Source organism: Vicia villosa, linkage group LG5, assembly GCF_029867415.1.
Source record: "Vicia villosa cultivar HV-30 ecotype Madison, WI linkage group LG5, Vvil1.0, whole genome shotgun sequence".
Classification (NCBI taxonomy): Eukaryota; Viridiplantae; Streptophyta; class Magnoliopsida; order Fabales; family Fabaceae; genus Vicia; species Vicia villosa.
The window spans coordinates 75,473,070-75,488,874 of NC_081184.1; the positions used below are offsets into that span (position 1 = coordinate 75,473,070).

General features: G+C 40.3%; 1 protein-coding gene across 1 annotated transcript; it reads left to right on the forward strand.

Moving 5' to 3' along the window:
• Nucleotides 1-1,321: 1,321 nt before the first annotated feature.
• LOC131604853 (uncharacterized) lies at nt 1,322-4,949 on the forward strand. The gene is made up of 3 exons (XM_058877267.1): nt 1,322-1,370; nt 1,663-2,288; nt 2,466-4,949. Exons 1-3 carry the CDS (start codon nt 1,322-1,324, stop codon nt 4,947-4,949), a joined length of 3,159 nt encoding a protein of 1,052 aa, XP_058733250.1.
• The last annotated feature ends 10,856 nt before the right edge of the window (nt 4,950-15,805 follow it).

Here is a 15,805-nt window from a genome sequence, read left to right on the forward strand (position 1 = left end):
CTATCCTGGCTCTAAGTATCTATGGTATCATGATGTTCTCAAATGTGGCTAACTTTGTTGACATGAATGCAATTCATATATTCATTCTTCAAAACCCGGTTCCTACGCTTTTGGGGGATGTTTATCACTCCATTCATCACAAGAATAGTCAAAAGGGAGGTTTTGTTAGATGTTGTGCTCCGTTGTTGTATCGTTGGTTCAGATCGCATTTGCCTGAGCGTGGCGCTTTCGTTGATAATAGGCACACATCTAAATGGGCTGAGAGGATTATGGGGCTGAGGGCCAAAGATATTGTCTGGTACAATAGAGCTTTAGATGACATGGAGGTTATTATGAGTTGCGGAAAGTTCAATAATGTGCCTCTCATGGATCTTAGAGGTGGAATCAATTATAATCCCGTCTTGGCTAGGAGAACATTTGGATACGCTTTTGTAAGTCCTCCTGAGAAAACAGAGATTGATGAGACTATTTTCTATCATTCAGCCACCGACAATGGGAAAATGGCAGAAGCGGTGCAAGCTTGGAAGAGTATTTGTTGGCGAGATAAGAAACATTTTGGCCAGAGAGATTATGCTACTTACGAGGATTATACTAAGTGGGTCAAATCTGTGGCTGATACTCAAGGGATGCCTTTCCCTCCTAAAGATCCTTTGTATCCCCTTGCTGGTGGACAACCCAACATTGTTTCCATGTCTCGTTATAATGAAACGGTGGAGCAGAACAAAAAGTTAACCGAACAGGTAGAAACAGTGCTCGTTAATATGAATACCGCTCGACAAGAGAAGCTCTCTGCACTCCATAAGTTGAAATTAAGAGAAATAGAGCTCGAAGAATTGTATGCTAGAGGGAGCACTTCTCAAAAGAGGCCAAGGATGACTATAGGCTCTAAATCTATCGAAACCCAAGAAAAGAAGATGAAGGAGCATTATGAGGCTCAGTTGGCAGAGTTGACTGAAAGACTCCAGATTCAGACTGAAGAAGCCAATTCAAAGAAGGCTCGTCGTAAGAAAGCGGACAAACTCCTGTTGGAACGCCAAGGAAAGATAGAGAAATGTTATGAAGAGATCCGAAAGCTGACAAGTCAGGTAAGAGAAAAGGATCAGAGTAATGCCCAAGTTCAAGAGGAAGCTAGGTATTGGGAGTTGAAGCACCGCCACGTGGAAACGATGCACTTCAGAAAAGACCTGCTGATTCAAGAGATCATTAAGAGGCCAACCCATGATAATACCAAAAAGCTTTTCAAAGAAATGAAGGCCTGGAGCGATAAGAACATTGGAGAAAGCCCTCTCCGTCATGTGGACATGGAGGATCCCGCTTAATGATGGCTTTGTTATTTGAATCACCACCAGACTTGTTGGATGGGGTTCCTGGTCCCATTTTTTTGTTTTAATTTGTTGGCTCATGAGAGCGGATTAATTTGTGATTCTGATTATGTCAAGAACTTGGTTACAAATCTAATGGAGTTTTCTTATTCATCTTGGTTGTGTTTCAGTCTCTTCTATTATTTTGTGTTGTTGGTTTGAGACAAAGCTAAAGTTTCCTTAAAATAAAAAAAACATGACATATCCATGCACACATGCACACATGCATTTCATACACTCATATATATGACAGGTACACCAGATGGTATTCTTGTTTGACTGACTAGGTTTTCTCTTTCAGCAATTGCACCTCCACCTACACATCGCTACTACACAAGGGCTAATCATTCACTGCAAATGGATCAGTTAAGGGACGATCTTATCCAGATGAGAACTCAGGTTACTGCTCAAATGGCTCAATTCATGGAAGTCATGCAAAGCATGGCTGATCGCCAAGAAGAGCTCAGAATCAGGATGGACACAGTTGCTCAGGTTGTTGCGGACCCCCCGCAAAGAAATTCTGCTGATATTCGTGTCAATGGTGAACCTGTGAACGGAGGACCTGGTGTTATTCCTCCTGCTGCTAATCAAGGTAATCCCCGTGGGCCTCCCCAGCCCACTCCTGAAGGACAAACCACACAACAAATCAGATGGGCTGCCGCTATCCCCGTGTTGGAAGAGGACCGACACGAGGACTTTTTTCTTGAAAGTGAATGGGGATTTCCACATGATGCTGGAAGGATGTTTAGAGGTCTGGAAGAAAGGATGAGGGCAATGGAAGGCCAAGGACTTGGTTTGGACATCAGTGATTTGGGTTTGGTTCCTGGCGTCCGTGTGCCACCAAAATTCAAAGTACCTGATTTTGAGAAATACAAGGGGAATACTTGTCCTAAGACACATGTCCGAGCCTACTACCGCAAAATGCATGTATACTCTGAGGACGAAGGATTGTTGATGCACTTCTTCCAAGATAGCATGACTGGGGCATCCTTGGAGTGGTATATGAGGTTGGAGAGAGCTCACATCCGAAGTTGGAGAGATTTGGTTGAGGCCTTCGGGAAGCAATATCAGTATAATGTTGACATGGCCCCAAATCACACTCAGTTACAGAATCGGGCCCAGAAAGCTAATGAGTCCTTCAAGGAATATGCGCAGAAATGGCGTGAGTTGGCGGCTAGAGTCCAACCACCTATGCTGGAAAGAGAGATGATGGATATGTTCACTAATACTTTGGAGGGCCAATATTACTCCGCCTGCTCCGCATCCTCGAGTTTCGCCGAGTTGGTCATGATCGGTGAACGTATTGAAAGTGGGATTAAGGCTGGTAGAATACAGAATCCAAGTGTTGCTGGTTCCTCCTCTGGGGCAGGAGGGAAGAAACCATATAACGGATTTGCTAAGAAAAGAGAGGGCGAAACAAGTGCTGCTTACTATGGTAAAGGCAAACGCCATGCTTATCAACAAGTAGCCGCTGTGACCATACCGAATGCTCCTCTTCAACAACAACAACAACAACAACCACAGCAGAGGTATCCTCCGCGTCAGTATCAGCAAAAGTCAAGAGCGCCAAGAAATTTTGATCCCATACCCATGACATATGCACAGCTACTTGCTCATCTTTTACATCTTGAGTTGGTGCAACTTCGTACCATGGGCCCTCCACCTGCTAAACTCCCTCCTAACTATGATGCTAATGCTCACTGTGAGTTTCATTCTGGGGCTGCTGGTCATGATATTGAACATTGCATAGGATTCATGCATAAAGTACAAGACTTGATTGATTCAAAGGCTATTGAGTTTACCCCTACTCAAGGACCTAACGTTGTACAGAACCCTATGCCTCCCCACGGAACTCATGCTGCAAATGCCATCGAGGTTGTTGAAGACGCTCACTTGGTCAAGGATGTGACCGAATTGGGCTCTCTGTTACCATTGTTGAAGATAGAATTATTGAGGATGGGTCTATATTCTGGTTGTGGAGAATTATGTACTGATTGCATGGCCATTTCCTCGGTTTGTGACAAGGTGAAAGGTGGGATTCAACAGTTGATAGATAATGGGTATCTACAGTTTGAGCATGTGCGACATCCTCAATTAGTCGAGAATGAAGTCAATGTAGTATCCATCCCGTATACTCCTGCTAAGATTCCAATTCCGGCCAGAGCGCCGCCTTTGATCATTACGTTGCCTGGTCCTGTCCCGTATACTAGTGAAAAAGCAATCCCATGGAATTATGGCAGAGAAGTTTTCTACCAAGGGGCCAAGTATGAGATTAAAATGCCGGTTGAGAAAGAAGATGTGGATAATGTTGTTGGCATTGGAAGAATGACAAGAAGTGGTCGTATTTTCAATCCTCCCCAGAATACTCGCGATGACAATGCAGAAGCTCTAGCTCAAGCAAAAGGGAAAAGAGTGGTAGAAGATACGGTGGATCAGGGGCAAAGCTCTATCTCTGAAGACACTGTGGCCAAAGAGATGGAAGAGTTCCTAAAGATCATCAAGAAAAGTGAGTATAAAGTGGTGGACCAACTGAGTCAAACTCAATCAAAGATTTCGATCTTGCAGTTGCTCTTGTGTTCGGAAACACATCGAAATGCTTTGTTAAGACTCTTAAGTACTGCTTTCGTCCCTCCAAAGATCTCAGTGAATCAACTTGAAGTGGTGGTGTCAAACATTAACGCTGGTAATGGATTGGGGTTCACTGATGTTGATCTGCCTCCTGAAGGTAGAAACCACAATAGAGCTTTACATATATCGGTGGAGTCTAAAGGGACTATGTTATCACGTGTTCTCGTGGATAATGGATCTTCTTTGAATGTATTACCGAAGTCCTCTTTGATGAGGCTAGATTATTCTGGTGTTGAGATAAGGCCGAGTGAATTGACGGTGAGAGCCTTTGATGGATCAAAGAGATCAGTATTTGGGGAGGTTGACTTGCCGATAATGATAGGTCCTCAGCTCTTCACTATTACTTTCTTTGTGATGGATATCCACCCATCTTACAGTTGTCTCCTGGGAAGTCCATGGATCCATACTACTGGGGCCGTGACTTCCACATTGCATCAGAAACTCAAATTCGCGACTCAAGGAAAGATAGTCATAATATGTGGGGAGGAAGAACACATGGTAAGCCATCTTGCGTCCTTCAGGTATATTGATGAGGAAGGAGAGGTCCACGAGACGCCTTGCCAAGCCTTTGAGGCTGTCCAGACCATCAAGATCCCTTATGTTGAAAATAAGAAGTTGGAGGCTCCCATGTCTTCACTAAAGGAAGCTAAAGTTGTGGTTGAATCTGGTCATCCTGAAGGATGGGGCCGAGTCTTGGATTTACCGATCAAGCAGGATAAATGTGGGATTGGTTATCAAGTGGGTCAGAGTTCATCTAATGAGGTCCCCAAGAATTCTGGAACCTTCGTTCCGATCAAGTTCTCTAGTGCTGGCATCGTCAAAGATCATGTCTGTGCTGCTGATGATGATATGGATAGCGATTATGACATTGAAGAATGGATTAAGCCGTGTGCCCCAGGACAGAAGCTTCTCAACTGGTCGTCCAAGGACATCATCTCAATTGCTTTTGATCAAGAGTAATACTGTTTGTTTTTGTTTATCATACAACAATTCCTGTGTTCTGCCCAAGACACAGTGAATACATGTAGGGCATCATTTGTTGTTTTTCAATGTTAAAATCATTAATAAATGGACGTTTTTGCATTCAAATATTTTGTTCCCTGTCTTTCATTTTTACTTTTACATTTGTTATAAATAAAAATAAAAAAATGGCAACGTTTCTTATTCATCATCATCCCCCCATTCTAAAATAAAGCATAAATCATAATCCATGCAGATCCACTTCTCCTCCGGATTCTGTTGACAACGATCTTGCTATGCCTCGTTATGACTTCGATAATCCTATCTATACCGCTGAAGAAGGGGATGAAGAAGATTGTGAACTCCCTGATGAGTTGGCCAGATTGTTGAAACAAGAAGAGAAAATGATCGAGCCACATCAAGAGCCTATTGAGATGGTAAATCTTGGCATCGAGGAGATGAGAAGGGAGGTTAAAATAGGGGCTTCTTTGAGCGAGGATGTGAAAGAAAAGTTTATTGGAATGTTGAAAGAGTATTCTGATATCTTCGCTTGGTCTTACGAAGATATGCCTGGATTAGATACTGATATTGTTGTGCACAGGTTACCTCCTAAAGAAAATTCTCCGCTTGTCAAACAGAAACTCAGAAGAACACGTCCCGACATGTCCAAGAAGATCCAGGAAGAGGTTCAGAAGCAGTTTGATGCAGGTTTCCTTGCTGTAACAGTTTATCCACCATGGGTCGCCAATATTGTACCTGTACCTAAGAAAGATGGGAAGGTACGAATGTGTGTCGACTATCAAGATCTGAATAGGGCGAGCCCGAAGGATGATTTCCCGCTTCCTCACTGTCATACCCTAATTTTTGACCCCCCTGAGATGACATATCTTCAGGATTTTCATCAAGTCAAAGCAAGTACCCAGAGCAGCCTGACATTCAATCGAGGGTGTTCAAAGACAAGAAAACTCAGGCAAAGGATCAATCAATAGGAGGATTAGTCTCTAATACAAGCATAAGACTCAAAACCCTCATTATTACACCTATGATTGATTAAGACACCCAGTTATCTAAGTACAGGATTACTCAGATCAACAGACTAGGGTTTGGGGTCTATCAAGGACTAAAATCAGGGATCACCTTTGGGAAACCCTAAAAAGCCCCAGGGGATCATTCAAAGACATCAATCATCTTCAAATAACCCATATGACAAGATCCACTGGACATCACACCTCAATTCAAAGTCTACAGTCATCATTCTCATCTGGTCGACAATTAGGGTTTTTGACCTAATTCACCAGGATGGTTGACTTTTAATCAGGGCATGGATCCAAAACTCAATACATGATTCAAGAATCTCTACTACCTCAATATAATCCATTTACATCATTCATTTGAGGAGAAGATCTTGTTTCTTCACAAAAGCCCAAAAATTCACTTTGTCAGGAAAAGTCAACTGTGTGGGATCACCATTGACTTTTGAGATTTTTGGTCAAACCATGACTTTTAAGGATCAATATCATCAATATATGGATAATGAAGTCATTTGACCAAAGAAATTCAAAGAAATTCATCAAGGAGCAAAAAGTCGGGAATTAGGGTTTTTTAAGGCATGGTGAGAACTCAAAATTTCACCTACACAACTCAAAAAACTTCCAACATGAAAGTTGTAGATCTTGCAAAATAAAACAACATCTTACAAAGGAACTTTTTTCAAAAGATCAATCATTTAAGAGTTTTGGAAATTTTGGAGTTTTAGGTCATAAACACTTAGAAATTTTTCTAAGTGTTTTAACCTAGTTTTCTTCCAACTTTGGCCTCATTTTTCTCAAATTTGCCAAAGGATTCTGAAGAAACTCCAAACTAATGATTTGAAGTAGATGTTTAGGGCTTTCCAAATTGTGTTCAACCTTCTCCAAATTCAATTTGAGCTAGGAGTTATGCTTGTTCAAAGTTGGCCTCATGAAGTAAAATTATAGGTCATGTACAATTTGAAACTTTGCAATTTTGTGCATTTTGCTTCACTAAGTGATGCTACACGACCTCTAATGCATCTGAAACCATACCATACATCAATTTCCATCATTGCATAAGGATTAGAGAAGATTCCCAAAAACAAAGGCATGTGATTATGTAATGATTGCATTTTTGAATTTATGACAAATTGGTGATTCATCAAAGGAATCTTCTCCCAACCAATTGGAGCTCATTTCTGCAGCCATTTGGTCCCCTAAGATCAAGCAAAACCGATGGCTAGGGAGTGGTATCAAAGAGCTCATCATTGCACTTGGAATATTCTTTGAATTTCTTCATGGCTAAGAAACCAAACTTGCTTCACTAAGCAAGCTCACTCTCCCAATCAGTACTGAGACATTTGCCTATAAATAGAGGCCTCATTCTCATTCAGAAACCACACCAAAGCAACCATATTCCTTGCTTTCTCTTTCTCTTCTCATGTTCATTGTTTTTCAAAGTTCTTTGGCAAGAAGAATCGATTTCTTCAAACCAGAGCTTATCTTTGGAAAGTGAGCATTCTAACATCTCAAGGGAGGTCATTTGAGGTGATCCAAGCACCTGGATCACTTCTGTAAGTGGAGGAACACCATTGTTGCTCTCACTTTGGAGCATTTGCAGTTGGAGGTCCATGGAGTGATTCAGGAGGTTCTGAGCCAAGCCAATCATCCAGGCACACTCCTCAGGTCATAGTGAAGCTAACCAGATGGCTGCAGCTCATCTGTAACTCCAAATTCAACAACCTCCATGTTCACTTGAAGCTGAAATCGAGGGAGGTCCATAGAGCAATTCAGGAGGATTCAAGCTCCAATAAGCATTCAGTTAGCATCATTGAGTCTCAGGGAAGCTATTGAGATCATTCATTCAAGCCCAGGTGCTCTCAATCATCCTCACGACCTCCATTTTCAGAGGTAAGTTTCTGAACTTCACCTCTTTAATTTAAGCACTCACTGAGTTAAAGCTCGATTCTATCTTGTTTAGCATCATCAGAGGATTGAAAACCCTCTATCATCTTGCATTTATTCGTCTTGTTTGTCATTTAATTTCAAATTTAGGGTTTATATGTTCTTAGAGTTTTCTGAGAAATTAGGTAGCTATAGTTCATATAAATAAATGTTAGTTACATATCTGGATTCGTGAGGAAATTTAGAACAAGATTGATGTTTACATCATGTCATTTAGTTGAGAAACCAGAGAGTTAGGATTTTGAAAATCTTTGAGCTCGAGGAAGAAGATGACTATGGCCATGGCGCGCAAAATTTGAATCTGGGGCCAAAGTTTATTTTATTTTGAATGGTATGCGTTCCTTAAACGACTGAACAAACTTGCCCTAGTGGCCTCCCATACGCCCTTAGTCTCATCATGCCTCAAGTCTGGGGTTCGAATCCCCCTCGCCCCAGACTTTTTGATTCTTTTATTTTTCAATGATTTACTAGTTGTTTTGAAACATAACCAAATGAATGCAAGTTACTATCACCACACGCGCGTTGGCTCAGTGGTGTTTGTTTTGAGTGTGTGACCTAGAGGGCGTGGGTTCAAACCCTCCAAGGGCCAAAACTATTTTTTAATACACAATTTCTTTCATTTTCTCACAAACTTCACATATTTATTTAACCTATCAAATTAATTTATTTTCACTTCATTTTTCACACACTTATCATTTAATATACCTATTTTGTGAATAATAAAAAAAATCATAAAAATATTATTTATTTCATATATTTTTATTAGGTTTAAAATAGTATGTTTTAAGTGTTTTCTTAAATACTTTAAATACATATATTCACTTTGTTTTAACCTAATCATTTTGTAAATAAAGTTTATGATAAAACCCTAATTGTTTAGGTCTTAATTAAGTAAAAATCTTTATTTTTACTTTGATTAAGTTGACTTTTGTCAATATTCAAAACTGTTTTCAATCTCTAATTAAACGGATGATTAAGGTTTTCAAACAACAAAGCCTTGTATCATTCCAAATCATTTTCAAATTGCTTTTACACCAGTACTGTAAAGTACTGGGCCTCTAATAGAGTGTAAGTCCCAAAAACCTTCTCTTCTTAGCTTGTTTTCAAAACTGTATTTTCAAAATCTTCTTTCTGTTTTCAAAACATTCTTCTGGTATTTGAAGGGCATTATTCCCGGTGAAACTCTTCAGATACCTATGTGACCTTTGTCCATCTTCACTTCTTCTGTTTTCAAAAAACCACTAACTGTTTATCACATATATATCCAACTGTTATCAACAAAACAACAAAAATTACTGTTGAGGCTCTGTACATACTTCTTCATTGGCCTCCACTCCATCCAGGTTAGGCTTTACAAGCTTTCAATTTACAGTCTTTATTTAAATTACTGTCAAATATAAATTGTGCATATATTAGTTTAGAACTACGTTTGAGTATAAACCTTAGGACAGTTAAACTATATATATATATATTATAGGAATATGACCTAGGATTGAGAATGTCTTCCCGGTGAAGGCTCTTTCCTAATTAGAGATCTGTAGTTCAAACCCCCAAGATGAATTATTCCCGGTGAAACATCTTGGTAAAAACCTTAGAATCCAAATAAATAGGACACATCCACCCAAAGAGGATTTATTCCCGGTGAAACCTCTTACCCATTTGCTTAGAGCCAAAATAAGTTCAAAACTACATAGCTTTCTCTTGTGCTATAACAAGGACCCTCGATTAGCCTCCTCTTGGGCTTTGTACAAGGACCCACAGGCTTCTTAAAAGCATTTCCAGCTTCCTCTTGAGCTTGTATACAAGGACCCATCAGGTTTCTTATAAACATAGGAACAGGTCTTTAGTCACCTTTTAGCCTACCCTGGTGAGTTTCTTCCAATTTAAACCAGACTTTAAACAAGCTAAGTTTGTCTCAATTTTGCATTGAGTACACCTTTTGGAATGAGAGACATGGACAGTCTCTGTCACCCTTATCTTCATCAATCTTCCTTAGCAGAGTCTAGGATCCATGTTTGATCATCCTCAGCATGTGTCAGCCTTCATCTTGGGCTTTAAACAAGAAGTCTCCATTAGATAATCTTTCTGCCATCCATTTTTCAATCACAAAATCCCTGGAAAGGGTTAGCTTCCACACATTCTTTCATTTTTAATATAAACCCCTGGAAAGGGTTAGCCTCCAAAGTCAATTAAAATCAATCAATCATTTCAATAAAAATCCCTGGAAAGGGTTAGCTTCCACACATTCCTTCATTTTTAATAAATCCCCTGGAAAGGGTTAGCCTCCAAAGTCAATTAATAAAAAATGTCAAAAAATAAAGATTCACTTCTCTTAGGAGATAATTTCCCCAAAAGAGTCAAAACCCCTGGAAAGGGTCAGCCTCCAAAAAAAACATGATAAAGACAGTCTTTTACCAAACAATTTCTCCAGCTGAGTCAAAATCCCTGGAAAGGGTTAGCTTCCAAAGAAAAACAGTCTTTCAATAAATAAAATCTCCTCAGTAGAGTCAAAACCAACAAAAATAGTTAGCCTCAACCTTGGGCTTCACACAAGGCACCCAAACAATAAAACTCCCCTGTCAAGAGTCAGCCTCAACCTTGGGCATTGTACAAGGCAAATAATAGAGTCTCCCCAGTGAGTTCTTCATCATTCAGTAGCCACAACCTTGGGCTTTGTACAAGGCAGATAAACCATATTTTCATGTGTCAAAGATTCCTAACACTTAGGATCTTTCCCCATATAGTCATCCATACTTAATTCATTTAAGAGTCCGCCACAACCTTGGGCTTTGTACAAGGCAGAAAATAATGTTTTCCCTAGCTAGAGTTAGCCACAACCTTGGGCTTTGTACAAGGCACATAAAATAGAGTCATTCATTCAATTATCCTCAACAGTTAGCCACAACCTTGGGCTTTGTACAAGGCACACAAATAGAGTCTCCCTAAGTAGAGTCAGCCTCAATTCTGGGCTTTGTACATAACACAAAAATACCTTGTAATTAATCCCCAGTGGAGTCATCTCCCAGAGTCAATAATAATTAATTAATCAATCAAAAAGCCTCAAGCTTGGGCCTCATACAAGCCAGCTAAAGTCAAATCTTTTATACAGTAGATAGACATAGCTTATCTCTATAGAGAGATATTTTTACTACTCTACCACATTCAAACAAACAAACATTTCAATTTCAATTTCATTCAAAGTCTCCCACTTAGGACTCTGAAAGACATGCTCTGGCACATCCCCAGACTTGTACACTTTCCCTAATTTGGACGAGCATCTTTCTTTCATTTTAGAGGCACGATGGCTGTCATACTTGATCAACCAAGTAGACTCCCCTCTTAATGAAACATCATTTTTTTAGCTTTTCTGTCACTTTTAAATGTTTGTGGTAGAATAGTACAAATACCTCTCTGTAAAGATGATTTCATGTCTCTTTACTGTAAACAGAGATTTAATTCCAAGCTTCAACCTTGAGCTTCAAGGAAGGCACCAAAAAATAATTAATTTCCCTAGTTAGTTCCCCGAACTACATTAAGCTCTGACTTCCACTAGGGATATGTAGGCATGAGGTTCACAAGGAATCTCAGCGAGCTAATAAAATACCAAAAATAGTCAGTCTGTCTGTCTGTCTGTCTTTTCAAATCAATTCAATTCCTTCTCCTAATACAAAGGAGAAACTTTCCCAATCATTAGCAGCAAACACAATCACAATGACACAGAGAAGGTTCCTGTAGAGTACTACAGATATGTAGGGTGTTTAAACACTTCCCTATGTATAACCGACCCCCGGGACTCTAGAATTTCTAGTCTAGGTGAAATCCCCACACTTAGCAAACTCCTAGGGTTTAGTTGAGATCTTTTTTCCCCTTTCCTACTCGTAGGACAAATAAGAAAGTTCGTGTGATATCGTAGGAAGAACTGAAATAAAATTCATCCCACCACGGGCGCATTCTCCTTCCAAATTTCGCGTGAAGGGTCTAGCGTGCCGTCCTCCCAAGTGAAACGGGGAGGTAAAAGAAAACGACACCACAGAAAAATGGCGACTCTGCTGGGGATATAAGTGTTCAAAACCTTGGTTTTTCATCCAAACCAATGATTGACCTGTTGCTGGTCCAGCCCCAATGAGGAATTAGGGATGCCAAATTCCCCCTCAAACAAGAGAGGTCCTGCCTAACCTCTGTGTCATTTCATGTGTTTGTTGCATATATATTTGTTTATTTTGTTTATTCTGTATCGGGAAAGGGCTTGATTCCCCCTTGTGGTGAGAAATCCTATACCCGGATTTGAGTGCAACATAAGATAGGATGGAGGATGTCTTCCCGGTGAAGGCCCTCTAATCTTGGTTTCCAAGTCTACTCTTGGGATTTGCCTGGCTGGTTGTGATTAACTGCGCCACTGCATTCCGAGACTGATTTGTACCAGGAGGACCTAGAAACACATTAACCCCACTTAAAGCCTTTTTTTTTAGGACGTAGAGCGGTGATTACGGAAGTAATTGATCAGTGGTTTTCACACATATTTTTATCGTTGTTTTTAAGTATGTTTAAGTTTTGTTATTGAGTGTTTTATTTCGTTATTCGTCATTTTATGCTTTGGTTGTGTGTCTTAATGTTTTCAGGTTCATATGGAGAAATCGGAGTAAATCAGTGCGAAACTCGGAAGTTTTGAGGAAGTTCAGAAAACATGCTACAGGAGGCCTGACACGGGTGGCCGTGTTGTCCAACACGGGTCGTGTCAGGAAGAGAGCTGGGAGCAAAGTTTGAGAGAAAGGAAAAACAGTGGTGCAACACGGGTGCCCGTGTTGCTCAACACGGCCCGTGTTGCTAAGTCTGGGACCAATCAATAAAAATAAGTATACCAGGGGACCAACACGGGTGCCCGTGTTGCTCAACACGGCCCGTGTTGGGTTTGACGCTGATTTCAGTGAATTTTATGATTTTGTTCAGTGGTTTGCCTGCAAGGGTGTTTTTGGTATTTCCAACCAACTTAAGTGAGTCTGCACTATTTAGGAGAGCTTTCAAGATGAATTAGGGATCTTTTTGCCACACGAAGAATTGGAGGATTGAGAGAAGAAGCCTATGCAATTGGAGAAGAACGGAGAACTCTCATGAGCGGAAGCCATTGAAGATCAAAGTTCATCATCTCTATTGTAATGTCTTTATTTGATATCTTTGTAATTTCTTTGGATGATATGAGTAGCTAAACCCCCCAATGCTAGGGGGTGTCCCTGATTAACATTTGTGATGATTTTGAATTCCGAATTTCAATAACGTATTTTCCTTTCATGTTCAATTTAATGGTATCATGTTTTTACTGCTTTCCTCGTCGGACCAACTGGATTGATTTATGACTGGCAATTAGGATTGACCTCCATTGTTAGGGTTTTTATACCATTATACTATAGTAGATATCACCTAGGACTAGGGATACCCTATAGCAACCGGATTATTCTTGATAATTATAATACTTGATTTCATCACTAATTTCAGAGGACTTTGGGATTAGGATTGAATGTTCAAAGGTTTGCCCACTAAGGACTTAGGGGCAACTACCCTTAAGAACCGGTAATTGATAAGTTGGATTTTGTTATTGGAATAAGGATTCAGAGTTGTTACAGATGTTAATGCACACACCTACCCTGGCATGTTACTCATATTTGGCTAAATCATCCCTTTTAAGTTTATTTGCAATTTAATTCATCATTATAAAAACCAAAACCCCCAAGGCTTTTTGTTTAATTGAAGTGCGACTAACTCTATAATCTCACGCAGTCCTTGAGATCGATATTCGGGGAATTTTCCCTTTATTACTACAGAGGCAAAATAGTACACTTGCTATTTTACCGATCAGTAATTGTCACGCAGATACTACACTCAGAGAAAACTCTCTTATAGATACCAATCAACGTATCTTTAAGGTTGAGCAAAAACTCTGAGACCCCTAGAACCCGTTCTACAGGTACAAAAATCCTTAACCTTAGTTTACCATTGGGGCGGGGATTGCGTTTGGACTTCATGACCACTATACCCTTCAACGCCATGTTTGTTTAAAAACTCTTGTGTGTGCATTCATGCATTCATGCATCATTCATTAATAAACAACTAAAAACAAAAAAAAAGAGTCTTTTTCGAGTCGTTTTTCAAGGAAACTAAATAACGAACGTTTTGAACTTCATAGAAAGAGAGAAACGGAAAAAGGACTTAAGGATCTATACCATGGATTACGGAAGAAAGAGAGTTACGAAATACACCTTCAAGATTCCCCAGGTCGAGGAACTGGGAAAGCTCGGAAAACTGGTGGTCAACCCCCAGGCTTTCAAGGAGAAGTATGGAAAACTTCTGCCTTTGCTCAATACCAACATTGTGGATGGGATCCTTCCCACCTTGGTGCTGTTTTACGATCCAACGTATCACTGCTTCACCTTTCCAGATTATCAGCTCATACCTACGTTAGAGGAGTACTCTCGTCTAATTGGAATACCCGTGTACGCGCAAGATCCGTACTCCGGTTTGGAAAAGAATCCTGACGACGTTATCATTGCTGCAACTACTCCTTTGAACGTAGTCGACATCAGAACTCATATGGTGAGTAGAGGAGGAATTCAAGGATTGCCCTCCAAATTCCTGTTTGATCAAGCTCGGTACTTCGTCAGCATCCAAGATATGAGCGCTTTTGAGGAAGTCTTGGCTTTGCTTATCTACGGATTGTTTTTGTTCCCTAACATTAACGATTTCGTCGACATCAACGCAATTAAGATCTTCTTAATTGGAAATCCAGTTCCAACCTTGCTTGCGGATGCTTATCACTCTGTGCATTCAAGAAACCTGCAGCAAGGAGGATTAATCACATGCTGCGTACCGTTGTTATACGAATGGTTCGTTTCACACCTGCCGAAGTCTAGCACTTTCTGGAACATGAGGGATGGCCTTTACTGGTCACAGAAAATCATGTCTCTCACTCATACAGACATTGATTGGTGTAGTCCTGACAACGACGAAACCAAGATCATCTTTAGTTGCGGAAGTTTCCCCAACATACCCCTTATTGGAACTAAGGGAGGAATCAGTTACAATCCAGCTTTAGCCCGTCGTCAATACGGCTATCCCATGAAAAATATTCCAAGTAACATTCAATTGGAGGGTCTGTTCTTCAAGAACATCGACGATCATGGCAACATGCTGAAGAAGGAAATTGTCCAAGCCTGGCGTCTTGTTCACAGCAAAGGGAGAAGATTGTTAGGAAAACATCTTTGCATCTCCCTGGATCCTTACCTTCAATGGGTACGCGTCAGAGCATTCAAGCTCAGGATGCCATATCAACATCAAGAACCTATTCCCCTAAGGGAACCAATTTACCTTTTCTCCACCGATGTTGAAAAACTGCAAGCGGCATTAAACAAGGTATGCCAAGAAAGGAATGCTTGGAGGAACAAGTATCGAGTCGTCAACACGGAAAATGTTGAGATTCAAAACATCCTAAGAAGGAAGGATGAGTTACTTGAAGTACTCGATCGACAAGTGACACAAACGTCACTTTCTCATCATATCCCTCCTGCTTCCTGGATCATCGATCAACTCACGTCAGAGAACGCTCAGCTCAAGAAACAGAAGAAGATGTTAGAACGTGAAGTCGGCTCTTCATCAAAGTTTTAGAGTCCTTTCTCTCAGTTTCTCTGTATTTCCATTTTCAAAGTGTGTAAAAAACGGCGTTTTCGCTTAATTAATAAAAGTTTGATGTTTCATAACGTAATTATGGTGTTTCCTTGAAAAATAAATAACTTAATTGCATATCATACATCGCTTTAGTTGTACGCACTGACACGAGAATTGTCGCGGATCTAATAGTCACTTTCCTTTCTCCAGAAAGAGAGGAGGAGAAGG

Bases quoted from the DNA above. Each gene is read 5' to 3' on its own strand.
- LOC131604853 (XM_058877267.1), top strand. From the start codon at position 1,322: ATGGCTTTGTTATTTGAATCACCACCAGACTTGTTGGATGGGGTTCCT. The intron at 1,371-1,662 runs GTCCCATTTTTT...TTTCTCTTTCAG, and splicing joins CTTGTTGGATGGGGTTCCTG to CAATTGCACCTCCACCTACA. The intron at 2,289-2,465 runs GTATACTCTGAG...AATCACACTCAG, and splicing joins CCTACTACCGCAAAATGCAT to TTACAGAATCGGGCCCAGAA.